Raw genomic sequence first — 25,583 nt, 5'->3', positions numbered from 1 at the left:
AGGGATAACGTGAGGAACGAGCTCCTCAAGGAGGGCTCGGACAGGAAGCGCCACGGCTCGGTCGCGGGGGTGATGCCGCTGAGAGCGGGGACGCGGCCCGCAGCCGGTGCCTCCCCGGTGCCCCCAGCGCCGGGGCTCCTCCCGCCACCCCGCGGGGCTCCCGCGCCGCTCCGCTCTCCCGCTCCCGGCAGTGGCGGCGCTGGGCGGGCCCCGCCGCTGGCTGTGGCGCGGCAGCACCCGCCACACACGGGGCCCGGCGCCGCGCGGAGCAGCCGGGCCGCGGCCGCTCCCTCCCCGCCCCGCAGCCGCCGCGGCCGCCTCCGCCCCGGGGCTGCCCCGCCCGGCCCCGGCCGCTCGGCACCGCGACTGCCGGCTCCGAGCCACCGGAGCCCGGTGCGGCTGCGGAGGTGCCGGGACCGGCCCTGGTCGGGCGAGGGGACCGGGATGCTGCTCTCGAAAATTAGCTCGTTGGCCCATCTGCGCTCCGGGACCGGCGGGGAGCTGCACGCCGCGAAGCTGCAAGCGGGTAAGGGCGGTAACTGCCCGGCTCCGCTCGGCCCGGGGCGGCGGGTAGGGGCCGGTTGGAGCCCCGGCTGCAGCGGTAACGGCCGCGTCTGGCGCGCAGGGAAGGAGAAGGAGCCCCTGGAGCGGCTTTACCGCGTGGGACCGCTGCTGGGGAGCGGCGGCTTCGGGTCCGTGTACTCGGGGGTCCGCCTGTCCGACAGCGCCCCGGTAAGTGGCGGGGCCGGTGGTGGGGCGGGGGGAGGCGGCGCGGCGGGGGCCAGCTCAGCCCAACGCTGCCCTTGGCTTGCAGGTGGCGATCAAACACGTGGCTCGGGACCGCATCTCCTCGTGGGGCGAGCTGGTGAGTGCGGGACCACCGGGACAGCGGGAGGGGAAACCGGGAGTCACCGGGGAAGGCGGAGCAGCCGGGTGGGGGATGCCCGGTACCGATGGGACCGAGCAGGGCGGCACCGGAGCATCCTCGTGCTAGGGGAGCACGGTACTTGTTGTGGCCAGGCAGGAGGGCACTGGAGCATCCGCTGGACTGGGGGACGCCCAAGCACCGTTGGGGCTATGCTGGTGGACAGCCGAGCTTTCCCCTGGTTGGGGGATGCCTGGCACTGGTGGGGCTGGGCAGGAGAGTACCAGAGTATCCCTTGGACCAGGAAATGCCCAAGCACAGTAGGGGCCGGGCAGGGGGACAGTGGAGCTTTCCCCAGGTTGCAGGATGCCCAGTACCAGTGGGGCCAGGCAGGGCAAAACAGCAGCAACCGCAGGGCAGGGGGCACCAGGCCCCTGGTGCAGCATCAGCCCAGCTGATGGCATCATGGGCCCCCCGCAGCCCAACGGCACTCGAGTACCAATGGAGATAGCCATGCTGAAGAAGGTGGGCTCTGGCTGCAGCGCCATCATCCACCTCCTGGACTGGTTTGAGCTGCCCGACAGCTTCGTGCTGGTGCTGGAGCGTCCGGAGCCGTCGCAGGATCTGTTTGACTTCATCACGGAGCGAAGGTTCCTGCCTGAGGACCTGGCGCGGGGGCTGTTCCTCCAGGTGCTGGAGGCTGTGCGACACTGCCACAGCTGCGGCGTCGTGCACCGAGACATCAAGGACGAGAACATCATCATCAACCTGTCCACCGGAGAGCTCAAGCTCATCGACTTTGCCTCCAGCACCTTCCTCAAGGACACAGCCTACACCGAATTTGACGGTGAGCCCGGAGCTGGGGGGATGCTCCTGGTCCCGGGCAGTGCAGGGCTCAGCTTGGCTGGGCACCGGCAGTTCCCTGCTTTGCTGGAGGGGGAGTTCATTCTCCAGCAGCTGCCGACCTGCTTTTTGGTGTGGGACCACCAGTGCAACCCCACCCTGCCCCTGGGGATGCTGGGGCCGGTTGGGTTTGCAGGCATGGAAGTGCTGCTCCTCCTGCTCCCTGTGCCTGTACCTTGTTATGATGATTTCTCAGGTGTGTACAGTCCACCAGAGTGGGTGCGCTACCATGGCCATCCAACGGCCATCTGGTCACTGGGCGTGCTGCTTTATGACATGGAACGGGTGACACGGTGTGTGTGTCCCCTTGGGGCCACGATGCAGGACATCATGCCATCCCAGGGATGCATCCTCCCGCTGAGCTGTGCTCTGTATCCCATAGGAACCCAGCCTCACAGCACAGGGGAGAACGGGGTTTGGGAGGCTACCACGGCCACCAGCGGCCATCTGGTCACTGGGAGTGCTGCTGTATGACATGGTCTGCCTTGGTCAGCTGATGAGGACATCATGGTGGGGATCCTGCTCTTCTCAAGCACACATCACAGAGCACAAGGTTTGGGTGCAGCTCTGAGCACACCCAGCACCTCCTGAGCACTGCGGACAGGTGGACAGGAGCCTCCTGTGACTCACGGCAGGTCCCGGTTCTCTCCCCAGAGTGCCAGCACCTCATCTGGTGGTGTTTACCCCTGCACGCTTCCGACAGACCATCCCTGGAAGACATTTTCAACCACACGTGGCTGCAAGCCCTTCACCTGCCCCAGGAGACAGCCGACATCCACCTGCACAGCCTCATCCAGGAGCCTGGCAAGTGACAGCTTCAGGCAGCTCCTGGCCAGAAGCAGCAAAGAATCCCAGACTTGTCCTGGTGAGCACAGAACTGAGCAAGGATCCTCAGATGCACCTCGCACAGCTTGTCCTGGACCTCGTCTTCCAAGCACCAGTGGCCGCCATCTGGCCCGGCTGCCCTGGACTTTGTGTTGTTCCGTTTAGTTTGCTTTGGTTTGGTTTGTTCTGGTTTGTTTTCTGGGGGGGATCAGGGTTTGGCTTTGTCCAGTTTGGGTTTCAGGGGGACTGGGGTAGAGTTTTGGGGTTGGCTGTTTTTTTAGGGAGGTCTGGGATTTTGGGCAATTTGGGCTTTTTGGGGGGTGGGTTTTATCAGGGAGCTGGGTTGGGGGGTTGGGTGTAGTTCTTGTGTTTCGTTTTTTGTTGTTGTTTTGTTTTCTTTGTTTTGTTTCTGTTTCTGGGTTTGGAGGCTCCCAGGTGTCTCCTGACCTGCTGGATTCAGGAACACAAGAGGAACAGGGACCTTCTTGTGAGAAAAGCTTCAACAGGGAAGAACTGATGGCGGGGGGCAGGTCCAGGGTCGTGCCTCTTCTCCTCTGTCCCCCTGCTTGAGTGCCTTCAGTTGCCACCTGGGCTGTGCTGGAGGAAATACTTGAATTTTCCTACTCTGGTGCTTTTCCGAGACTCACCTGGATGTACAGCTCCTTGCCAAGGAGCTCAGAGGACAGCGGGAGCCCAGCCGGGCGATGCCTCCTGTGCCTCCATCTCACGTGGATTTGTCTGGGGTTCCTTGCTTCTCTGTGCCCTCATGAATGCACAAACAATGCAAACCAACAGAGCTGTAAATATGGACAAAGTCAGAGAGGAGCAAAGTCTGTTGTACAGTTGTTAATAGTGCTAAGAATTGACCTTTTTTCTTGTTGCTCCAGGTTTGGTTTTTAACTTATTTTCATGAATTTGTTGTTTTGTTTTTTTTTAAAGAGTTCTAGCCGGTGGGCAAAGTTATTTATTTATTTATAATTCCCATGGGTTTCCAACCCGCGCCTTGCTCCTGCAGCTGCTGATCCCCTGGTTTTCCATTTGGATCTTCCCAGCTTCCTGTGCCCAGAGTCCGTGTGGCTCCGTGTGTGTTCAGCAGCCTCGGAGGTGTGGAGCCTGTCCTGTGTCTGCCCCCAGCTCCGTAGTGTTCCTGTCAGCAGCCTGGCGGAGGTGTGGTTTCCTGCAGCAGCTCTAAGCTGCTTCCCGCCCCGTGCAGGGCTCAGCGCACCGCCTTCCCCCAGCTTTCTCCTCCCCTCCACCCTACCCGATGGTTTCGCCCAAGCGGTTGCTGGGCGTGTCCCCCCTTCCCCCCCGCAGCGTGAATGGTCTTTCCCGTTCCCCAGGGCGCACGGGCTGTTTAACTTTTCCCGCCCTGGCCTCTTCGCGGTCCCTCTGCCCCCTCCCTCCACCGCCTCAGCGCCGCTTTCCATTCCCCTCGGTGATAGCGGTTCGCTCCCTCTCCCTCCGCACGGGACAAGATGGTTTATCCCCTCCTCCCTCCCTCCTGGATGGTCTCTCCCGCCGCACACAGCCTCCCCGCCAGCCTTGCAGACCCCACCTCCTCAGAGACGTCATTCCCCCTCCCTCTCACGATTGGCCGCTCCTCAACGCCTTGCCCGAAGCGGCCAATGGCGGCGCTTTCTCCTCCGGGACCCAAGATGGCGCCGCCGGGGGCTGAGGGCGGGCGGCGCTGAGGCGGCCTGCGGGAGGCCGCCACCTTCCGTCGCGCTTTGCCGCTGCGCCGCGGGGCCGGCCGGCCGGTGGGCTCGCTTGCTCGCTGGCTGGCCGGCCGGGCCCGCCCCTCCCTTCCGCCATGGCGGCCGAGAGCGGCAGGCAGTTCTGGAAGCGGAGCGCCAAGCTGCCGGGCAGGTGAGCGCGGACACCCGGCCCGGCCGGTTCAGCCCCGGGAAGGGGCGCAGGGGCCCACCTGCGGGGCGTTGGGTGGGGGAGCGGGAGCGGCCTCTCTGCCTTGGGAACTGGCTGTCATGGGCCGCGTTACCCCTGCAAGGGGGGGTTACAGGGATGTCACCCTGGTATGGGGCAGGGGAGCTGGCTGGGGGACCCCGACTTTCCCCCTGCAACGGGGACGATACCAGCCCTCCACACACACCTCCCCTCCCCCAGGCTATGGGGCAGAGTATTGCTGCTGGCAGAAGTCCCACTGTATAGGGAACAAGGGTAGCTTCAGGATTGCCCCTCGTGTAGGGGGCTGTGGGGATCCCTGCCTGCAGGGGGAAGGGGGTCAGGCCCTCGAAGGCCCCCATGAGGTGGCCTCGGGCCAGGTTGTACCTTCCTCATTTCCACAGGTATTGAAGGAATCACGGCCCTTCTTGAAGCCCTTAGAGGTGTCACCTTGGGTGACAGCAGCTCTGTCCCAGAAAGGTGCCTTTGCCAATGCACATGTCCCTCCCTTGACCTCTCCTATGCAGTGTCACTCCTGGCCCACCTCTGCTCAGCACTGGAGACTGTGGGACCTCTTTTTGTGTGCCCCCTCCTGCTTCAGTTCCTTTGGCTGTGATGTTCTGCTTCCTGTCAAGGCACCTGCGCTCTCCCGGGGATGGGAGAAACAAGTGAAATGTCTGATTCAGGTGGTGTTTAGGAAGAAGAGGCTGGTGCTGATGAAGGAGATTCTCCCTACAGTCTTAGGGGAGCGGGCAACCAGCCAGCAAGGCTACCATGGGGAGAGGGCATCCAGCCCTCTGAGGAGGCTTTCACAAGTGCTGTTGCCATCGAGTGCACCTCGTGTTTTCCTCTCATTTGCCTTATCTGCACCCTGCCCGTCCCCTTCTGGTGTGTGGATGCAATTTGAAATGCTTAGTTGGCTTTAAATCCTGCTGGGCAAGTTAATTTTCTCTTCCTGATGTGCTGTCATTCAGTTCTTTGTCACTGCAGTGGCTGGCTCCCTCAGGTTAGTGGGACAATCCAGGTCTGTGGCAAGCAAAGAGAAAGCAACAAGCACTACATGTTCCTCCTCTTCTGCTCATGGGGGAAGAAAATGCTGTGCTCTTCCTGGGTGATTTGGCTTCCTGATTGCTCACATCTCTTACTCGAGGTCACAGCCGTGTTTCCAGCTCATAGTCTTGGACAGCAGCTCACTCCTGCAGTCAGTGACTTGGAGCTTTGGCTTGGAGAGCTCAAACCAGGTGAACCGGTCTGGGAGGCAGCTGGTCCTGCCTAGACAATAGACTGCGATGTCAGGTTTTTGGCAGAGTTCTCCCCTGTTCCTGGCTGGCTGCGTAGCAGCTATCCTGCTGTTCAGGAGCCTTCTCACGACCTCTAAATAAATGCCCTGTGCATTCCTGGGATGATTACTGACAGATTTTGGGCAACACAGCAGCCAAAGGTGGAGGTGGGACATGCTTGCATCCATAAGTGCTAGATGTAAAGCTCCCTTTCTGTTTTATATGAGGTTTAAGAGACCTTCCCGTACAGATTCTTGCCTCTCTTCTTCCTCTGCCTTGACAAGCAGGCAGAGGGAGGCTTCGTCAAGATTTGGAAACTGTGTTAACTTCCTTTTCCATGCCACTTTGTACATTTGGTCACTTGGTTGTATTAGCTTTTAGTTGGGGCTTTTTCCCGGTAGATTTAGCATGGCAGAAGCAGTAAATGTCCTTTTACATTTTCAGTACTGTCCTGTAGTTTTTGCATTGGGAATTGTCACCCCAGTAATTCTCTAGGGATGTGGTGGCAGGTTGCTCTAGTGTGTTATCCTGTGTGATGGGTTATTTCCTGCTGTTCAGAAAGGCAGTCAGTCTGGCTCCAGTGAGGGGTATTTAAATGCTGTTTTAAAAGGGGAGAAACAGACTTGACTAGGAGTAAATCTGGTCTGTGTCTGAAGTGGCACTTGAGGTTTCACAGATGTGCTTTCTGCTGCAGTGTCAACAACTGACACCCTGTGGTGATCTCCTTGTGAGTAGCATAATGCAGGTACCACAGGCATTGTACCAGCACTGACCATATGGGTAAGAAGAAATTCCTGTCCAAAGAGCTTCAAATGAGACAGGACAGAGGGCTCATCCACACAGCATCAGCTCCTGACCCAGTGGTGTGTGTGTGTAATGCCTGCCCTTATGAAAGCTCATGCCCTGAGCTTTCTGTCCATGCAAAAGTGTGGCAAAACCAACTTCAGACAGGGGGTTAAGCTTGGAGACAACAGATTCATCTAGCCAAGCTGCATCAGGGAAAACCAGGCAAAAGTGAGTAAATGAAGTTAGTGAGCATCACTTGGTGATCGCTCCTTTGCCTCAATGTTCTCAGTAGGTTGTGCTAATGTGGAGCTGTAGGATCTGCTGGGAGTCAGCTACAGGGATGTGAGCTGAAGGGGTGGGCTCCGGCATCGAGGGTACCACAGACACCACAGCACAAGCTTGCTGTCTGGCGTCTATCTGCATGTGCTCATGTATCTTACAGACCTGTTGCACACTTCATTTGCACTCCTCCTGTCCAGCCTGTTACACCCTCTGCACGGGTGAATCTGGCAGAGAACTGGCAGAGATGGGACAAACATGGGGAGAACCCGCTTCATGCAGCAGTTCAAACTCATCAGCGCAGGATGGTGTTGTTCAGCCCTGGCTCTGTAGCCTGCCGGAAACCAGACTGTCCCCTTCAGCCCCTTGTGTGAACACATTTGATCAGCTCAGGGTGCTTTGTCTTGGGGAGCTTGCATTCAAGCTCTTCAAAATGAGCTGCCTGGGAGGTGGGACCCTCTCTGTAGCCGTTAGCCAGTGGATTGCTTCAGAGCGTGAGGAAGGAGTTTCTTCACCCAGAGCTGCTGCCATATCCCCCCCTCTGTCTCTAACACATATCACACATTTGGCTTGTGGAGCTCAGGCTTTTGCACATGAGTTGGAAGTGGCCACCCGCTGTCAGCACAGAGAGGAACAGTGCTCTATGGCTGCTGTCACAAGACAGTGCAAGATTGGAGCTGGCTATCGAAGAGACTGCTGATTCCTCTCCTGCAAGGAGCTGCCATGAGTCACTGGGAAGCAGCACTGACATGGAGAGATTGTTTTTCTTACTCCTGATAATCTGCTTGCTGTGCCCACCCACGGGGGTGCCTCTGCTTAATAGCTGTCCTGACTTCTGGATGCTAATTAGTCAGCAAACTCCTTCCTAGGCTTGATGGCTGGTGGGGAAACATGGTGAGCCTTTTTAGTGCTTCCAGCCACGGGGGGTGGCTGCTGCAGCAGAGCCCACCCCTCACCGGGCTTCACCACCAGGCTCTCTCTGTGCTATGTTTGTTTCCAGCCTCTGCCCGTGATCTCTGTGTCTTTCCCTAGCCAGCTGGGCCTGTTTCTGCCACCGCGCTACCATCAACTGGTTCACGGTGTGCTTTCCAGCTGCGCTAGGCTGCTGTTTCCCTCCTGCATGGCTGGGCTCTGCTTGTTTTACTGCTGGGCACCATCTGCACCTTCTGGAAATCAGGCCAGCTCTGTTGACCCAAGAGGAGCTTGTTCACTGTGTGCCAGCTCTGAATGGGCCCTTGTCTCTGCTGTGGGATGTGGGACTGTGCTTGTGTACCAGGGATGGGGAGGACTTGTTTTCCAAAGATGGGGTGGCTGTGGATAGTTACCCAAATTGAACTGATAACTTAGGATCCCTGTCTCACACGCAGAGCTTGTAAAACTAGTGATGAACATTCCTCTACTAGCTCCTCTCCAAGGGGATGCTCCCCATGCAGTGCCTGCAGCCCTTGGGCTCCCTGTCCCACCAGTCCCACTCCACAAGGAGCAGAACCAAGGGACTGGGATATGGTGTCTCATTTCAGACTGCATAGGAAGTGGTTGATTAAACTGGGATTTGGACCTGCGTCAAACCATGTGCTGTACCAGATGCTGCTTCGCCATAGCACTGGCTATGAGCCTGAGAGCCAGCATGGGGTTCAGACCCTCAGGTGTATTGTGGAGGAGCGCCAGTGTGCAACACCAGGGCTGGAGTTCTTCCCTGTCCTGCAGGGCTCGGAAGGGTGAATTCTGCATCCTAGAAATCCCCTTGTTAGAAAGGAGAATGATCCTCAGCATATAAGGCAGTGGGACAGAGACGCATGGTCACTCAGAAAAAGAGCAGATCACAAATCCCAGCTCAGGCTGGAGAGAGGCTGAGAGTTTAAACAAGGCTTCTCTTTGCTGCTGCAGAGAGCAAATCTTCAGTTGAATGTGGCACTTTGGAGCTAAAGCTTTGCAGGTAGAAGCTGCTTTTGGTCTGTGTACAGTTCCTGACAGCCGGCAAGAAGTGTGACCCCAGTCTGGGTTGGGGAGATTATTCATGGCTTTTTGCACGGTCTTCTATTTCTTTTTCTTTCTCCTTCCTACAGCATTCAACCTGTATATGGAGCACAGCATCCTCCTCTGGATCCCCGTCTCACCAAGAAGTAAGTGCTTAGCTTCTGGAGATGCAGGCCACAAGACTGCAGGTTTTTGGCTCAGTCCTGCAGTAGGTGGATGTCTTCAGCCTCCCCTGACACTGTGATACTCCCGTGGAGAAGGACAGCAGTGGGGTGCGACGCTGTGTTGAGCTCTGAAGAAATTTGCAGGGAAAGCTTATCTGCAGACGCCCTTTACGGCCAGAAACCCGGCCACATCAAAGGAGACAGGCGTAGTTTTTAGCAGTGGTGTCTGAACCCTCTGCTCCCCTTTGGAGACAGAAGAATTAAGGGAAGGGAGGGTGGTAAAGCTGCCTGGCTGCTGAGAGGCTGGAGAGCCACAGCACGCCTCCCAGCAAGAAAAGGCAGAGCTGAACTGCTTCCTCGTCCCTATCTCATGCTGGATAGTGGTGAAGGTTCCCCCTTTCTGTGACGCTTCAGGCACTGGACTTTGACTCCTGTAGCTTGAGGATAAATACAAAGGCTCCACCTGTGCTTGAGAAGAGAACCAGGCTGGTTGGTGTGCTGGGAGCAGTCGCAGCTGTATCAGGGGTGTCCAAGGGCACAAACCAGCTTTGTCTGACCTGTGCCATGCCTCTCCCGAGGTTGCAAGTCCCTTTTTTGGGTGCTAATCTACCTGTTTTGTGTAGGGTGGAGGTGGTGGAGCTACAGGAGCTGTAGGCGTCTCCACTTTGCCCTGCTGGGCTGGGAAGCCTGGCATCTCTCCAGCTGCCAGTTGTGGCCTGTGTGCCCTGCCGTCATGTCAGGTTCTGCTTTATGGCAGTGGACAGCCCAGAGAGGCTTAACATAGTCCTTGGGTTTGGGAGGAGGAACAGAGGAATTGGGAAAAGGGGCTGGCTGATTGAAGTGAGGGCATAGGGAAGGAAAGAAGATGGAATAATCTAACAGCATGGTTCTGATAGTGATTCTCTCTGGTTCTCAGTTTCATCAAGGACCGCTCCAAGGCCAATGCGCTGCCTGTGAAAAGCAAGAAGGCCTCCAGCTTCCACGAGTTTGCCCGCAATACCAGTGATGCCTGGGACATTGGTGATGATGAAGATGAGGACTTCTCTTCTTCCTCTTCCTCTTTCCAGACTCTGAACTCTAAAGTGGCCAAGGCCACGGCAGCACAGGTACTAGAGAACCACAGCAAGCTACGGGCAAAACCCGAGCGAGCCCAGTCTGCTCTTGGTGACATGCCCACCAACTGCAAGGTAATCAAGTCCAGCAGTGAGGCCCAGCTCTCCAGGACATCTGGTAAGAGCCATCTTCTGAGCAGCTTACTGCTCCAGTGTTCTCCTAGTTCACTGCCAAACTCAGCTGCTTGCTGCTCCTCGCATGTTATACGTGAGAAGCTTCCGCCCAGCCCATAAGCTCAACAGGGGCTTTCACCTGTTTGTAGTATCCTGTACTCCAAAGCATCCTGTGTTCTGTGTGCTAAGGGATTTTGGAGATCTGTTAAATTCTTGCTCAGGGTCTGCTTCCTTCGTGGCCCAGCATGCTGCTCTTAGTAAACATCTGGGTGAGGTCCTGTTGACCCCAAGTCCATCCACCTTGGGCAGGGAGCTGGGCAGCATCAGCCCCTGCTCACTGTGCCTCGTCACACTGTGGCAGTAACTCAGCAGGTCCCTGCTGCCAGCAGGTGGCATTGGCAGCCCATTGCCTGCTTTCTATGCAAGCAATTAGCTTGGTCACTAGATCAGCGGTGGAGGTGGTTTCTTCTGGAACTGACACAGCTCCTTCTGCCTGTCTCCTGTGTCATGCTTCCCATGTGAAGAGGGAATTCTGATCCACTGGCAGCCAGGTGTCTGGGTGCAGGAGAAAGGAAAGGAAAGACAAATGATGGAAGAGCTGTAACAAATGCCTGTCAACCAGATGATCCATCAGAGTGGGCCAGTGATGCTCTGTTGCCTGGGGTGAAATCTGCAGTGGCAGGTCTCTGAGTGAAGTAGGTTTGGAGAGGTACAGTCTCCTTCCCTATCTCACTGCAGCGTATGCTTCTTGCAGAGGAGGCCTGTGTGAGGACCCCCCTTCAGAAGCAGCAGTCCCTTCCCCTTCGGCCTGTCATTCCACTTGTTGCCCGAATCTCTGACCAGAATGCTTCGGGTGCTCCCCCAATGACAGTGAGGGAGAAAACCCGCCTGGAGAAGTTTCGGCAACTCCTTTCCAGCCACAACACAGACCTGGGTGAGTGTGGCAAAATGGGGGTGCCTGTGGGTGAGGAGGGGGCTGCTGCCTGCTTCAGATTGTAATCGGGTCTGCTCTGGAGTGGAAAAAAATACTCTCTGCAGTTGCAACAAGTGGTGTGGAGGCACAAACTGCTCTTTTGGCAGATGGCAACATCCTCCGCCGGCTCCTTGTCTGTTCTCAGTCTTCCTCCAATTTGCAAATGATGGCTGGGATCACTGGGGGCTGTCGGGCTCTGCATGAGAACTGGGGTTCCGTCACATTGGAACCCCTGCAGGCACCAGTTCTGTGCCCAGTCTGAGCTGGAACTAGCTCTGCTCCCCTTGCTGCAGACCCACATCCCCAGCCATTGCTAATGTGGAGCCTTCCTGGAGGCTCAGTGTCACCAGAGCCTGCAGGAGCAGACTGGGCTTTCCTCTCCTTCTAGGTATAGTGGTGCCTGGACGTGCCTAGGATCTAATCCATTGCCACCACTGTCCGTTTGCAGATGAACTGAGAAAATGCAGCTGGCCTGGTGTGCCCAGAGAAGTCCGGCCTGTGACTTGGCGTCTCCTCTCAGTGAGTACTTGGAACTGTGATGCAGGGGACTGGGGGAGTGTGCCAAGCCAGAGACATGTGCTTCTTGTGTCCTGTAACCAGGTTTGCTCGTGTTGTGTCTGTACCCAGCCTATGCAGGGTTTTTTTGGTTGGGGAGTATAATTGCCACATCATCGTTCAGCACAAAGCCCATAGTGGTGCTAGGAATAGGTGGTTCACTCTGGTTTGGAAAGCTGAATTCCGTGGTATGTGTTGCTCCAGGGATCAGGAGCTGGGAGAGCCAAATCCCATGAAAGGTCTTTCCCCAGCTCCTGAGTCTGTGTGCCTGATGATTCCAGCTGACAGGCAGGATCTCAGGGGATGGTTTAAGTTGAGGGAAGAGGCTCTGCCCTGACGCAGGTTTTCCTGCCACAGGGTTATCTCCCCGCAAATATGGAGCGGCGAAAGCTGACTTTGCAGCGCAAGCGGGAGGAATACTTTGGTTTCATCCAGCAGTATTATGATTCCCGGAATGAGGAGCATCATCAAGACACCTACCGACAGGTACAAGACCTACCCATGACAGGTAGAGACCTACCTCTGCCTGTTGCCTGGCTTTCTGCCTTGGTTATATCCCTTTCCTCCCTCTTGCCACTGCTTGTCCATGCAGTTGGGGTCATGCCAGGACTTCCTCTAGATGTAGCTATTAGGAGGGAAAAGGGCACTGTGTTTCTATCCCTCTACTTACAGGTATTAGTTTAACCCTTCCTTCAGTTGATCTAATAACTAGATTTTGGACCCCAGATCTGGTTACCTGCCCACACCTGAGCAGAGGAGATCGGAGATAAAACTGAACATGATTCTGTCATTGCAGCTGTAGCCCTCACTGTGCTTGTCAGCAAGTGCAGCTGTCACCTGGGGGACACTGAGAAGTGGATTCCCCTCTGTTAGCCTGTGATGAGTTAGTGTACCTCTGGAAGGCATGGCTCCTGTGTGTAACCCACCTTCTCTTCCAGATCCACATCGATATTCCAAGGACCAACCCACTCATCCCCCTCTTCCAGCAGCCGCTTGTCCAGGAGGTAAGGGAGAGGAAAGCTCCTGTCACACACACTGGCTGTGGGGTGTGTGTGTGGACAAGCTTCCCTGGCTGACAGCTCCTGATGCAGATACCTGCTGAAACTGGTCTTGTCCCATGTTTCTGAGGGACATCAGACTTGGAGCTCAGGGTTATGAGATCAGCTCTTCTGTGGTGAGATGTAGCCAAGAGTTGGCAGAAGACATGAGGCTTTTGTTTTGAGACAAATTCTAGACATTTGAACCAGAACAGGAGATCTGTTCTGTTTTGCTATGAAACCTCTTTTCTGTGAAGCACTCTGTGAGAAATCCAAGCAGGATTTAGAGAGATGACCGGGAGGCATAGTAGGCACATGTCCTCCTTGGAAACAAGCTCAGCATGTGTTTGTGGTATGTCAGAACATGGTGTCCTGGGGCTGAGGCAGTCTGGAAGGTTGTTACAGGGCGGCTGTTCTGTTGGAAACTCTCCTGATCTGTGATGTTTTGCTGGGAATACTGTGCTGATAACGGATAACAGCCTTAGCTTTCAACATCATGTTCAGCAAGGCATGCTGGTGTGCACAGGCAGCCCTGTCCTGTGGGTGGAAGGGTGTTAAACCACCTGGATCTTACAAAGTTGGGTCTGCATTTCTTCATCTGGGGCTTTGATGAGGAGCCTGGGCTGCCTTGTTCTGTGGAGTGTGGGCTGGCCTGTGTGGGGGATCTGTGGATCACACAGGAGGCTCTCCTAGGACTTGTATGCTTCTTATCTTACCCATATTGCTGCAGAAAAGCCTGTCTGTGCATGATTTCTGCTCCCTGAGCTTAGCGATTATGCTTTTCTGCCTTTCCTTTGTGCACGGCTAATGCAGGTACCTGCTTTCCCTCATTCTTCCCTAGATCTTTGAAAGAATCCTGTTTATCTGGGCCATTCGACACCCAGCCAGCGGCTATGTACAGGGAATCAATGACCTGGTCACTCCTTTCTTTGTTGTGTTCCTCTCTGAGTATGTTGGTAAGTGACATACCTTGCTTGAAGCACGTTGCTGCCTCTCCACAATTATGTTTGAAAGGGTGTGAAATGCTGGCATCAGAAAAGCTTGCCTTGCTGAGGGGATGTGTTAATCCTTCAGTGCCTGTGCCAGGCTGGAGATACATCCTGACCTCTTACTGCCTGGTTGGATTGACTTCAGTTTGCTGAGCTCCACGAAAGTTGAAGTGCTGAGGGTAGATTTACATCTGAATGTGCTTAACATCTTTACAGCTTGGAGGAGAACTGAGACCTTTTAGTTGCTGAGAGTTTAGGTAAAGCCCTGATGATACAGAGTTGGGGGAAGGGAGGGTCTTGCTCTCAAAGCTTTGCTTTTGAGGTAGTTCTGGCTCTACAGGCATTGAGGGAAGTATAAAGAGACCCTGCTGAGAATGCAAAAATAAACTATTGAAATGAAAGCTTCCTGGCCCGTGCTGCCGGTACAGGTGTGTTTCTCAAGCTGAGACTTTCAGAAAGCAAATTGACTTCTCCCTGCTGCTTTTGGCTTTCTTGGCAGCCAGTTGCCTTTAGCTGGAGATCAAGTCATTTCCACCCATAATACTTTTCAGTCTCCAGCTCTAGCTGTGTTTTGGGCTTAACATTAATGCTGGGCCTCTGTAATCCCTATGCCTACAGGCTCTTAGTTTTCACTGTAAATAGAAGGAAAAAGGGAATTTGTAAGACAGTATTAGTGACAGAGAAATCCCGGGGAACAAATATTTTAAGGTCTCATCCAAAGCTTGTTGAAGTCAGTGGAAGCCTTCCACTGCCTAGCTGAGGCTTTGTAAACCAGTACGGATGTGCCTCACCTGAGCTTGCAAAGAGGTAAGCCAGCTTGGTTCTGCTGTGGTAGCCAGTGTGGTCAGGATTGATCCCCACAAAGTGTTGATGCTTCTCACAGCCTGAAGGACAAGGCACAAAATGTGGCCCTGCTATGAGCTGTGGTGAGTACCCTTTCTTGGGAATTCCCTTTCCTGGGAGGTCAGGAGCCTGTTGAGTCAGGTCTGGGCAGGTTCCCTTTAAGTTGCTTCTACCGCAGCACTTAGGCTTGGTGGAGGCTGGTTGCTCAGGATTGATTTATTGGGTTAGAAGCAGGGCTGTGCACAGTGAGTTATCTCTGCAAGGAGGGAGCTAGTCTGAAGCATCAGAGCTGCCTGCAGGTACCTGGTGTGACTTCTTGCAGCCCTGTACTGTGCTAAGGCTCAACTCTCTGTGTGTGGCAGAGTTTGTGTTGCATCAGCCCAGTCCACCTCTTGCTGGTGTGTGCTTCTCACCATCTTCCAGGGCTGTTTTCACCCGTGCCTGAAGTTTCCTCTCTGAATGTGGTCATCCTGCTTCCAGCTATCTCTGAAACTTGGAGAAAAAAAAAGTGTGAGAAAAACCTGTTGAGTTGAACTTGGCCAAACAATATCATGCATCCCCTTCTGGCCCCAGAGCCTGGGACACAAAGCCAGCCTTCAGGTGACAGTCTGCCTTGGTGGCTCCCTTCTCTGGCTGTGTAGCAGTTAGAGTTTAAGGACAAGATCAGTAATTGCCTTGAGTGTACATGGGAACGAATTGGCAGTGCTCAGTGCCATATAACCCCTTTTGCAACAGGATTTAAGTCTCTTGCTTGGACCACTGGCTCTTCTTTACAGATGCCTTTGCTGACAGGCCCTTGAAGAGCTGGTGCTGTGCAGGTCTGGAGGCTCTCCTTGTTAGATCACTAATTCTCAGGATTCCTGGGTCAGCCAAATCTGCGCTGCATCCGAGTCGTTGCAGCAGGAGAGCCCAAAGAGGCCTTGTGCACTTTGGTAACCCTTGTGCAGCATGTGCCAGTGGACAACTCTCCTTTCTGTGGGAAGTCTCTTGTCTAAAGGAAATTCTGCCTGTGTTCAAGCTGTATCCCTGGCACAGTCAGGCAGCTATTTGAGGGCTCATACCCCTGTCATCTGAGGTTATTTCCACATTCAAAGGCGTACGTAGAGCTGGCCTGGAAAAGTTTTCCTTGAAAGCTGGCTCTATGAAATTGACACCATCTTCAAACCTCTAGTTTTGCTACCCCTGTTCTTGAGACTAGGATTTTGTTAAATGGATCCACTGTGCTGGCTACTCAGCTCACCTGCCCACCAGCTTCACTGGATGTCTGTGTGGAGCTCTGAAGGGCTGTCCCTGCAGCAGCCGACTCAGCAGGACCATCACAGCCCTTTGGGGACCATGGTGTGCAGGTATGAGTGAGCTGACAGGCAGAGGTGGAGTTTGCAAGCTGTTGACTTTGGTTAGCTGCTCAGCACAAAGCCAGGCTGGCACCCTGGTCTCCTGCTGTTCAGTCTAGTGGCTTCTCATAAAGCAGTCTCTGATAATGGGCTGGTTTCCATCTCCAATTTCTTTGTAGACTTCTAACCCATCATAGCATCAACCAGGTTGGAAAAGCCCTTTAAGCTCATCCAGTCCAACCATTCCCCAGCTCTGCCAAGGCTACCGCTAACCCATGAGGGCCTCGTCTCCACGCTGTGTGAACACTTGCAGGGACAGTGACTGCAGCCCTGCCCTGGGCAGCCTGTTCCAATGCCTGAGCACCCTTTGGGGTAGGAATTGTTCCTCATCTCCATATAAACCTGCCCTGGGGCAGCTTGAGGCCATTTCCTCTTGTCCTGTCACTTGTTCCTTGCGGGCAGAGACCACCCCCTACCTCACTCTATCCTTCTTTCAGATAGTTGTAGAGAGTGATAAGGTCTCCCCTGAGCCTTCTCTCATGCTCCATCATCCCATGCTTTGAGCAGGCATTGCATTTGCAGACAACAAATCCACTTTTCTACAGATCAATTAAAATCTCTGCTTGGTGCTTATCAGCTGATCAATGTGTCTGGTTAATGGTATGTCCATTATACATCAGTATACGATATTACGATATTACAAGACCATGGCCTAAAACATACTCAAGAGGGTTTGTCTGGCTTCCCACCAAGGGCTCGAACATGCCCATAGGGAAAAGGTGGGTGCCTTGGGGAGGGGATGGTCTGTAGCTTTCCAGGCACCTTCAGGGAACAGTTTGGCAGCTTCCTTTCACTGAAGCTGACATGAGTAAAGACCCATCAGTCAACAGTAACCAAGCCAACACCCAGGCTCTTGTGTGCAGAGGGATTGAACAGCTTGCTCAGGGTAGTAGTTACAGCAGTCTGGCTTTGTATACTGCTGAGTCTTTGACTTGATGCCCTTCCATCCTCACTGTAGAAGATGGGGAGGGGAAGGGTGGAAGCCTGTCTGGGTCCTGAAGGAGGTAAATGGACCAGTGGGTGAAGCATACTCGCAGGAAGCTATTTCTTCTGACTGCCCCATGGTCCTTTGGGAACTGGATGACCCTGTTATTAGCCTGCATTTCCCCAGCTTAACCAAAGGGGTCCTGTTAGTATTGCTATTCTATTTCTGAGCAATGCCTTGAATCCAGTGTGTGTGTGCCCCTTCAACCAGCGCCAACTAGGCTGAAGCAGGGAGGAGCAGCTCTTCCCCTGAGCTTCCAGTCCCCATGTCTGAACTCCTCTGCCCCTTTTTCTGGTGCCAGTTGGTACCAGTTGTTTTTCCTTTACTTGTGCCCAGTCTAGATGCAAAACTTATGCTCCTTTAGGTGCTGGGCAGACACCTGTGACTTCTGCCCCTTGGCAGATGGGATAGATTTAATTGCTGTGTTTTAACCTTTCCCCCATCATGGCTCACGTCCTGCGATGCTCTACCTGTCTGCTGCACCAACACAGCTACTTGGCAGCAAGCATGGGGGCTTTGGGCCCCTGCCACCATCAGATCCGTAGCTGGAGTGATTCCTCCTCCTCGTGATTGACAGCTTCTGCTTATGCTGCCATGGAGAAGAGCTCGAGGGAGGTATTAAGGCCACAGGAGCAGCTGAGTCTACTGTTCTTGCTCTCTGGATGGGATGGGTGCAGTGGTGCTGCTGGGCAGTCAGAGCCTGAGCAGTAAGGATGGAGAGAGACAGTCTGGCATCTGAGGAACTGGGGCAAGGCTGACACCCTGCCAGAGGAAACCGTATGCTCCTTTTTCCAGGTGATCAGAGATGGCCCAGCAAGCACAGGGATGCTGAGCCCTCAGTCCTCCTTAAACTGCTCCCAGCTCATTTCCCACAGCCCTTCGGAGTCACCCCCAGCAATCAGGGCTTGTGTTTGCATTTCAAATGGCAGTGACAGAGCTCAGAAATTCGTTCAGCAGCCCAAGGCAGTGCCAGTGCTGGCTCTGTGCCCTCTCCCAGTGCTCTCTGCCCATCTAAATGTATGACACCACTTCCATTACTCATCCAAGGCCTTGTGTAATGGATTGTTTCAGCTTTGGGCTCTGTTTGGCATTTCACTAAGCCTATAAAAGAGGCAGCAGCATGGAAAGGACTGATCTTGCTCGCCCCTGACTGGCTTTTGTAACTAAATCCTGACTGTAGTTAAACTAAGACTGTCTCCCTCTAAACAGAAGCGTAAGTGGAACCTGGGGGAAGGGAAGCCTCGTACCTGGGCGTTACTACTCACACTGCAGTTTACCAGCTTAGGCTGTAACATCAGTCTTGTTCTGAACTCCAGGTTTGCCCTGGATCTGCCCTTCACTGCACATGGTGCAGACGTGCCCATTACTACACAGGGCTGTGAGCCGAGACTGGGTTTAACTGTTCCCCATGTGTCTAGTCCTGCACTGAGCATGGGGAGTCAGTAAAGCTCCCTGAGGGCAAGCAGGTACTGAGTCCTGGTACCTCTTATCTGCTCCAAGCTATTCCCTGCCTGGCATTTGGAGCAAGGGCTCAAGTGGGATTGTGATGTCCCTTCTCTTGTGTCTGCCCTGAGTCCTGATGAAATGTCACTCGCAGGACCTGTACTTTCTCCAGCTGCCCTGAGGCACCCTGGGACACTGCCAGCAGTGTCATTGTGCCACTGGCTCCCTTTCAGTCCCTGCCAGAACCCTGTTGAGCAGCTCCCTCCTTTCCACAGGGCTACTTGAATGATGCCACTGAGCAATGTTTGTGTTGAGCCACACACTCCAGCAGCCTTCCTGCAGTGTATGTTGGCTCATGCTGGGCACCTCCTATCCCTGTTTTGCTTTGACAACAGGGTGCAGGCAGAGTTGCTTCTCCTGTCCCTATACTGGTGCAAGCAGCAGGGTGTTCCCCGTCACCTTGGTAGTTCACCACATCCTCTTCCCCATCACGATCCTCATGCCTGGAGCTGAATGGAGCTCATCCTGCGTGGCTCAGCCTCCCCCCTCCTCCCCCCCAGCCAGTTCTGGCTACTAGCATATGGCCCTGTCCCCTTCTTTTGCCTGTCCATCCTTCTTTCTCTGTGAGGGAAGTTATCTAGGGAAGGATTTTGCCTGCCTTTCTCATTATCAGGAATATTTGTGAGTCCCTGCAGAGAAGGTAGTAGAAGAGTGATAGCTTTGGATGATGACCTGCAGCTGTAGAAGAGCTTTGCTGATCTTTCTGCAGTTCAAGCTTGCTAGATTAATGCAGAGTTAAGCCCTTGCTTGTCGCTAAAGCTCCTGGTGGCATTTTGCTCTGGAGTTGAGCCCTGTCCCAGAGGAGGAGCAGTGCTGGAGTCACTGGCTCTGCACTTCCCGTCCTCCTGTACGCAAGATCTGTTAGTGTGAGTTTTCACCTAAACCAAGAGTGCGGCCTGGCTCTAGCCCCAGTCCCTTTCCTCTTCCTCTCTTGTTCTTTTCCAAGGAAGTTCAGACACTTGTTAGGCTTTCCGAACCTCTGGGTTTGGAAATGGGCCAGTTTAGTCCTGTCATCTGTTGGTCTGATTTAGCACTGTGTTAGGTGCTCTCCTGAGGAAGAAAGGGAAGGGAGCTGCTGGGTCTGCCAAGCCAGGAGGGCCAGACCTGTGTCTCCTGAGTCTCCTCCCTGTTTCCACTGCCTTTTACAGCCCCAGGTTAAGGTGAACTTGGCCTGGAGCAGGTGATACCTGCTCCAAATTCAGCTAGCATCACCACCATCCTACCCTTGAGGTTTCTGATCTCTCCCTTCCCCTTCTTGCAGGTTCATAAGCCCATGTAAAAGCAGGGGCAGCCTTTTGCACTCTGTGAGTACCCTTTGGGGGCAGAGCTGCCACTAACCCTTGTGCTTTCTGACCCCCATTTCACTGGCTTTGGAAAACAAGCTTGCACAAATCACTGCTTCCCCTTCAGCAAAGTTCTGTGCTTGGGGCTGCTGTTTGCTGGATCTTTCCCATCATCTGGGCTTGAGGAGGAGAAGATGTGAAGCTGAGCAGCCTCTCTGCTGCGTGTCCCCACTGTCAGGCTTCGAGCTGGATTTAACTCGGAGCCTTTTTGCTCTCTAGGAAGATGTCTGTCGGCTTTTGGGACTTGCAACTGTGCCTCAAAGTCCTGCTCTCCCATAGAGGGTTCTGATGCTTTGGCAGTCACTTTTTAGGTGACATTATTGTGCTTCAGTCCTGGGATGATGCTGGTGAATCTGACTGGGCGCAGGCACTGAGCTGCCCCAGGTCACGGGCAGTGTTTCCCTCCCTGGTTTCTTGCTGCAGTGGGAGATGCGTCTCTCCCAGCTCTCCCTGTGGTGCTTGCAGAGACCTGCCATCACCTGAGGTGGGATGTGGTCTGGCTAGAGGGGTCCGGTATGCAGCTTTGTCCATGCACAGCCCCTGCCCCAGAGGGACAATGACAGCAGCAGCACTGTGGGATCCCTCCCACAGCACCCTGGAGATCTGGGCTGGTTTCGGATCGTGGCCACTGAGTCTTTTGGGATCCTTCAGCCCTTCACGTGGGTTGGAGAAACAGGTCACTGCACGGGTGCTGTGCTCTGGGCCAGGCAGGGAGCCTCATAGCTTGCCTTTGTCTTGATAAAGTCTCTCAGCGTGTCCTGTGAGCTGCCTGATGTCCCCACCCTCCTGATGCTCTTCCCTCTCTGTTCTGCAGAGGAGGATGTGGAGAACTTTGATGTGACGAACCTGTCGCAGGATGTGTTACGGAGCATTGAAGCTGACAGCTTCTGGTGCATGAGCAAGCTGCTGGATGGGATTCAGGTGAGCTCTGGGGCCCTGGGGGGTTGTCTCTCCGTTTGATATGGTGAGTGCTCTGCATGTGCCAGCATTAGGAAGATTTTGCTATTTCACTGAGCTAAATCTGTGGGTAAAATCCTGTGCCTCTCGAACCTGCACTGTCCTGACTAGGGATTCACAGCAGGCAGATGATCCTGGTGCTCAAAAGTTGTGTATCCATGACTCATGGTGCTGTTGGAGCTGCAGATGTGGTTTGGGTCATTTCTAGCTGTTGTTAGAGCTGCTGCTTCTGACTCCTGGCCTCTCCCCACAGGATAACTACACCTTTGCTCAGCCAGGGATCCAGAAGAAAGTCAAAGCCCTGGAGGAGCTAGTGAGCCGGATCGATGGTAGGTGACATGGGGATCTGAGCAGGTTGTCACAACACTGGGGGGAGCTCCTTTGCAAGTAGCACCCTCAGGGCAGGGGTAGACTCTTTCCTGCAATGGTATAGAAGCAGAGCAGGGTAGGGTCAGCCAGGAACCTCCTGGGACAGGGTTTTGCTGCCCAGGATGAGGAGTGGAGGTGTTTTGGAGAACAAGGTCTCATCCTGAAAGCCCGTGCTGTGTTCCTCAGGTGTGTAAGTGAAATGTGCTGTTTCAGAGCAGGTACACAATCACTTTAGGAAGTACGAGGTCGAATACCTGCAGTTTGCCTTTCGCTGGATGAACAATCTGCTGATGAGGGAGCTGCCTCTTCGCTGCACCATCCGCCTCTGGGACACCTATCAGGTACACAGGCTCCTGCTGCCTTCCCTGCTTGGCTGGTCACTCCAGGACTGATTCTGTGTGCACGGTGGGATGCAAGTTATCTGGTAACTGGGGAGATCGTGGAATCATAGAATAGTTATGGTTGTAAAGGACCTTAAGATCATCCAGTTCCAACCCCCTGCAATGGGAAGGGACTCCTCACTTTAAACCATGCTGCCCAAGGCTCTGTCCAGCCTGGCCTTGAACCCTGCCAGGGATGGAGCATTTATCACTTCTTTAGGCAGCCTGTTTCAGTGTCTCACCAGACTCACAGTAAAGAACTTCCTTATATCCAACCTGAGCTTCCTCTAAGTTTGAACCCATTACCCCTTGTCCTATCACTGCAGTCCCTGATGAAGAGTCCCTCTCCAGCATCCTTGTAGCCCTCTCCAGCATCCTTGTAGCCCTCTTCAGCATCCTTGTAGCCCTCTTCAGACACTGGAAGCTGCTCTGAGGTCTCCACCCAGCTTCTCTTCTCCAGGCTGAACAGCCCCAGTGTTCTCAGCCTGGCTCCATACAGGAGGTGCTCCAGCCACTGAGCATCCTCGTGGCCTCCTCTGGCCTTGCTCCAACAGCTCCGTGTCCTTCTTATGTTGAGAACACCAGAACCGCACACAGTGCTGCAAGTGGGATCTCGTGAGAGCAGAGTAGAGGGGTGTGACGAAGGAAGCAAAGCAACGTGGCCCTGGGACATTGATAGCCAGTTAGGTGATAGGTGGCCCAGCAGGATATATGTGTCCAGGGAGGTCATGACACAGAGCTTTGCTGTCCACAGTCAGAGCCAGAAGGATTCTCACATTTCCACCTGTACGTCTGCGCTGCCTTCTTGATCAAGTGGCGAAAGGAGATCCTAGATGAGGAAGATTTCCAAGTAAGACCTTGGGGCTGGGGATAATTCCCTGGTGGTGAGGGGAGGGGATTGCTTTGGTTGGGAGCCCAAGGTGGGTGGAGTCAGCCATCACCTCGGAGCTGTCTCCAAGATCATTCTGTCTCAGGATCCTTGCCTAAAAGTAACTACTGAGCTGAGGGCTCAGGATAGAACTGAGCTGTTGGAGAGTTCTGACATCAAATATCAGCTCTGATCAGGGTAAGTCCCTTGATATTTGCCTTCTGGTGTCCAGCTATGGAAGCATCCTTTATCTCAAGGGATTTTGGGGCATCTGAGGTGTTCCACTGATTGGGATCTAGACATGAGCATACCTTAATGCTGTCTGTGAGCAAGTTATTGATTGCTGCTGCCCTGAGCCTGCTCTGGATCTATTCTCTGCCTTCAAGCTCCCCAAACTGAGCACCTTCCCCTCTTTCAGGGCCTTCTGATGTTATTACAAAACCTGCCAACAATACACTGGGGTAATGAAGAGATTGGACTCCTGCTCGCTGAAGCCTACAGACTCAAGTACATGTTTGCAGATGCCCCCAATCATTACCGCCGATAGGTGCCAGGACTCAACTCCCTCCTTTTCCCCATGTCCAGCCCTTGTCCTGGCCCAATCTGATCACTGTGGCATTTCTGTCATCCAAGTCCTGGGACACTCTGGCCAGGAGCTGCTCCTCGCTGTACAAAGCTCACATTGACTCTTGTCTTAACTCTTAACGTGTGCCTGTCTGCCACTCCATGCGCCTGGATGTGCCACTCCAGTGACCGTCAGTATTCCATGCCAAGCCAGGGAGAGAGGCGTGAAAGGGCTGTGAGAGGACATTGGGGGGCAGCTTTACAGATAAACTGAGCTGAGGACGAAGCCCTCCTGCCCTCTCCACCCCGTATGCTGGGCTGGGACCACTTTGGCTTCGCTGCCTCGTGTTACCCTGTCACCACGTGCGCTGCCATATCTGCTCCCTTCTCTCTTCTGCCACTGGTCGCTCCAGCTCCCAGATGAAAAATGCCTTATGAGAGACCTGCCTGGCTGGAAAATCCTTCCCCTGAGGGCAGCAGGGCAAGAAGCTGCTCTCAGGGCCTGGCTTCACTCCCAGGGTCCGGACACCCCAAGCACTTTGTGGGTTCACAAGAGAACCCCTTGCACCTGCTCTCTGTCCTCCTCATCCTCTTCACCTCCCTCTCCCCCAGGCAGTGGGGTGAGCATGGCCTGGGACGGGGGGGGCAACTCCATCACATCCAATGATGCATGTCAGCTTCACAGGACTTCCCGTGACTGATGTGCTGTTGGTACAGCCCCCCTGTCATGGCAGGAGGCAGGGGGGAGCTGGAAGGGGAGCAGCATCTCTCACTCCCCCCTTGCAAAGCCCCTGTTCCTCTGAGACATTCTGTGTATATTGTGTTCTTGTGTATATGGGTTAAAGATGTACAATATACGTCTTATGTTTGTAGCAGATCATGATTTTATATTTATAACATGCACTCCTTGTTCTCCTCATCCTCTCCATGCCTGGGAAGGGTGCCTGGTTACAGCATCATAGGGCTTTGGACCTCTCCAGACATGGCGGGGGGGGGCATTTTGGACCCACAACGTGTGTGTGCAGTGTTGGACTTGCCAGGAAGAGCTGCAATGGAAACATGGATCTCAAAGCTTCCCTCCAAAGAGGATTTGGGTGCTTAAAGGAGATGGGAAGCAGGGTAGAGCCATGTCCAGGGAAAAGGGTATCCCGTCTTGTCTGCTGCTGGCTCCGAGACCAGTGGAACTATCTGGGGAGGAACAATCCAGGATCCAGCGCTGGCTGCCCCGCCATTCCCCAGCCCTATGGATGTGTCCTCCAGGGCTTCTCCCAGCAAGGAGCAGGCTGCCCTCACCACCATCTGCTCTTAAACCAGTTGTGGATGTTTTAACCAGCTGCGTTCTTCCTGCTGGCCACATCCTGATCGGGGGCTGGGGGTGGATCCAGGCCATGTGGGCTGTCACCAGGGCCTGGAGCTTCCCAGTCCCTCCGTATTCCATTGCTGTTCCCAGTGGGAAGAGGCAGCGGGGCTGCGAGGCCGGGGTTGAGCATGTGAAAGGCAGAGCCTTGTTGCCAATAAAACTCCAAATAGTGTCTCAAGAAATTGCTTTCCCAACCTGGAGTTGTTCTTCACAGGCTTTTACTTGGGACTTTTGCAGGTGCCTTTTGTTGCTTTCTCCATGGGACAGACCTGGTGAGCTGCAGTGAGACGTGACAAAGGGAGAGAAGAAATAACCCACCCAAACTCAACAACAGTTCTGGGCTTGGGGCATGTGCTTGCGGTGGGGTTGAGAGCAGTGTTTGAGGTGCCTCAGGTGTGGTTGTGCCTCAGTTTCCTCACCTGTAAAGCAAGGTGGGGGGGGGTCTCAGCTGTGGAAATTGCTGGTTTGTCAGGAGAGGGCTTGGCCTTTCCAAGAGCTCCAAAAAGGGCCTGAGACAGCCCTAAGCCCCCGATCCCTGCCCAAGCCTCTGCAGTCAGTCTCCAAGCTGCTTAATTTGTGTTTCAGCCTATTTACCTTGATGGGATTTACTGGGATGGGTTGTCCCGGTGCCACCCAGCACCGGGGTGATGCCAATGATACCACCCAAAAACCTGCCTGAGACCCCCCCACCCTCTATCCACCCTCCCCCCTCCACTCCCATCTCCCCCCTTTCAGGCCTGGGCGATGAAGCTGATTCTGCAGCTGAAAGATGCCATCGTCGTGGAAACCTTGGAGCTGCAGAGCTATTCGGGAAGTCACCATCTCATTTGTTAAAGAGGAAAAGATGGGGTGGGAGGGGGAAGCTATTTTATTAAAGTGCAATAATTCTAACCCGAAATGATGCCAGCAGGGAGGTCTATGGGCAGTAGTCCATGGATGCTGTTTTCCGGTGCTGTCCTCTGGAGAACAGGTGCCCAACATCCCTCTTGCTGATAAATCCTCCTTGGTTTTGCAACAGGTGGAAATGATAGAAAGTAAATTGAAGAATTCCCCCTTTAATACCTTGCCCATCCCCTGCTGCTCTCCTTGAGCCAGGGGTCCTGGTGGTGCAGCACCACCTGCAGCAACACCAGCCTGTGCAGGAGGGAAAAATGCATCTTTGGGAAGAGACAAGGCAAGAGCTCTGCTGAGGAACCCCCAGGTCCACCAAGGCATCACCAGGAGGTGGGACTGAAGCCCCATATTCCCAATTCCCGTCC

General features: G+C 54.4%; 2 protein-coding genes across 6 annotated transcripts; both read left to right on the top strand.

Moving 5' to 3' along the window:
* Positions 1-250: 250 nt before the first annotated feature.
* PIM1 (Pim-1 proto-oncogene, serine/threonine kinase) lies at positions 251-3,521 on the top strand. 2 transcript variants are annotated; one of them, XM_062625660.1, is made up of 5 exons: positions 252-526; positions 626-732; positions 815-865; positions 1,346-1,712; positions 2,423-3,521. In XM_062625660.1, the coding sequence occupies exons 1-5, from the start codon at positions 445-447 to the stop codon at positions 2,578-2,580; spliced, it is 765 nt and encodes a 254-aa protein (XP_062481644.1). In that variant the 5' UTR covers positions 252-444; the 3' UTR covers positions 2,581-3,521. The 2 variants fall into 2 exon arrangements, with proteins under 2 accessions (XP_062481643.1, XP_062481644.1); XM_062625659.1 differs by having other exon boundaries at positions 251-732.
* A 707-nt stretch (positions 3,522-4,228) lies between these two features.
* Positions 4,229-24,506, top strand: TBC1D22B (TBC1 domain family member 22B). Of its 4 annotated transcripts, XM_062625620.1 has the most exons (13): positions 4,233-4,459; positions 8,904-8,960; positions 9,895-10,208; positions 10,959-11,138; positions 11,626-11,696; positions 12,090-12,218; positions 12,671-12,736; positions 13,611-13,725; positions 20,641-20,747; positions 21,037-21,112; positions 21,366-21,493; positions 22,287-22,382; positions 22,819-24,506. In XM_062625620.1, the coding sequence occupies exons 1-13, from the start codon at positions 4,404-4,406 to the stop codon at positions 22,945-22,947; spliced, it is 1,524 nt and encodes a 507-aa protein (XP_062481604.1). In that variant the 5' UTR covers positions 4,233-4,403; the 3' UTR covers positions 22,948-24,506. The 4 variants fall into 4 exon arrangements, with proteins under 4 accessions (XP_062481607.1, XP_062481606.1, XP_062481604.1 ...); XM_062625623.1 differs by lacking the exon at positions 22,819-24,506 and having other exon boundaries at positions 4,229-4,459; positions 22,220-22,346; XM_062625622.1 differs by lacking the exon at positions 12,671-12,736 and having other exon boundaries at positions 4,231-4,459.
* Positions 24,507-25,583: the final 1,077 nt, after the last annotated feature.

The sequence above is a fragment of the Pezoporus occidentalis genome, unplaced genomic scaffold (assembly GCF_034315485.1).
Source record: "Pezoporus occidentalis ecotype Australia unplaced genomic scaffold, CSIRO_AGI_Poc_V1 ctg280, whole genome shotgun sequence".
NCBI lineage: Eukaryota > Metazoa > Chordata > Aves > Psittaciformes > Psittacidae > Pezoporus > Pezoporus occidentalis.
Note: the sequence above shows the minus strand (reverse complement) of the source record. Positions and strands in the feature narration are given on the sequence as shown.

Excerpts from the sequence above, each read along its gene's own strand:
- PIM1 (XM_062625659.1), top strand. The coding sequence starts at position 445 with ATGCTGCTCTCGAAAATTAGCTCGTTGGCCCATCTGCGCTCCGGGACC. Across the intron at positions 733-814 it reads GCCTGTCCGACAGCGCCCCG|GTGGCGATCAAACACGTGGC; the intron begins GTAAGTGGCGGG and ends CTTGGCTTGCAG. Across the intron at positions 1,713-2,422 it reads AGCCTACACCGAATTTGACG|AGTGCCAGCACCTCATCTGG; the intron begins GTGAGCCCGGAG and ends TTCTCTCCCCAG.
- TBC1D22B (XM_062625620.1), top strand. The coding sequence starts at position 4,404 with ATGGCGGCCGAGAGCGGCAGGCAGTTCTGGAAGCGGAGCGCCAAGCTG. Across the intron at positions 12,219-12,670 it reads ATCAAGACACCTACCGACAG|ATCCACATCGATATTCCAAG; the intron begins GTACAAGACCTA and ends CTTCTCTTCCAG. Across the intron at positions 12,737-13,610 it reads AGCAGCCGCTTGTCCAGGAG|ATCTTTGAAAGAATCCTGTT; the intron begins GTAAGGGAGAGG and ends ATTCTTCCCTAG.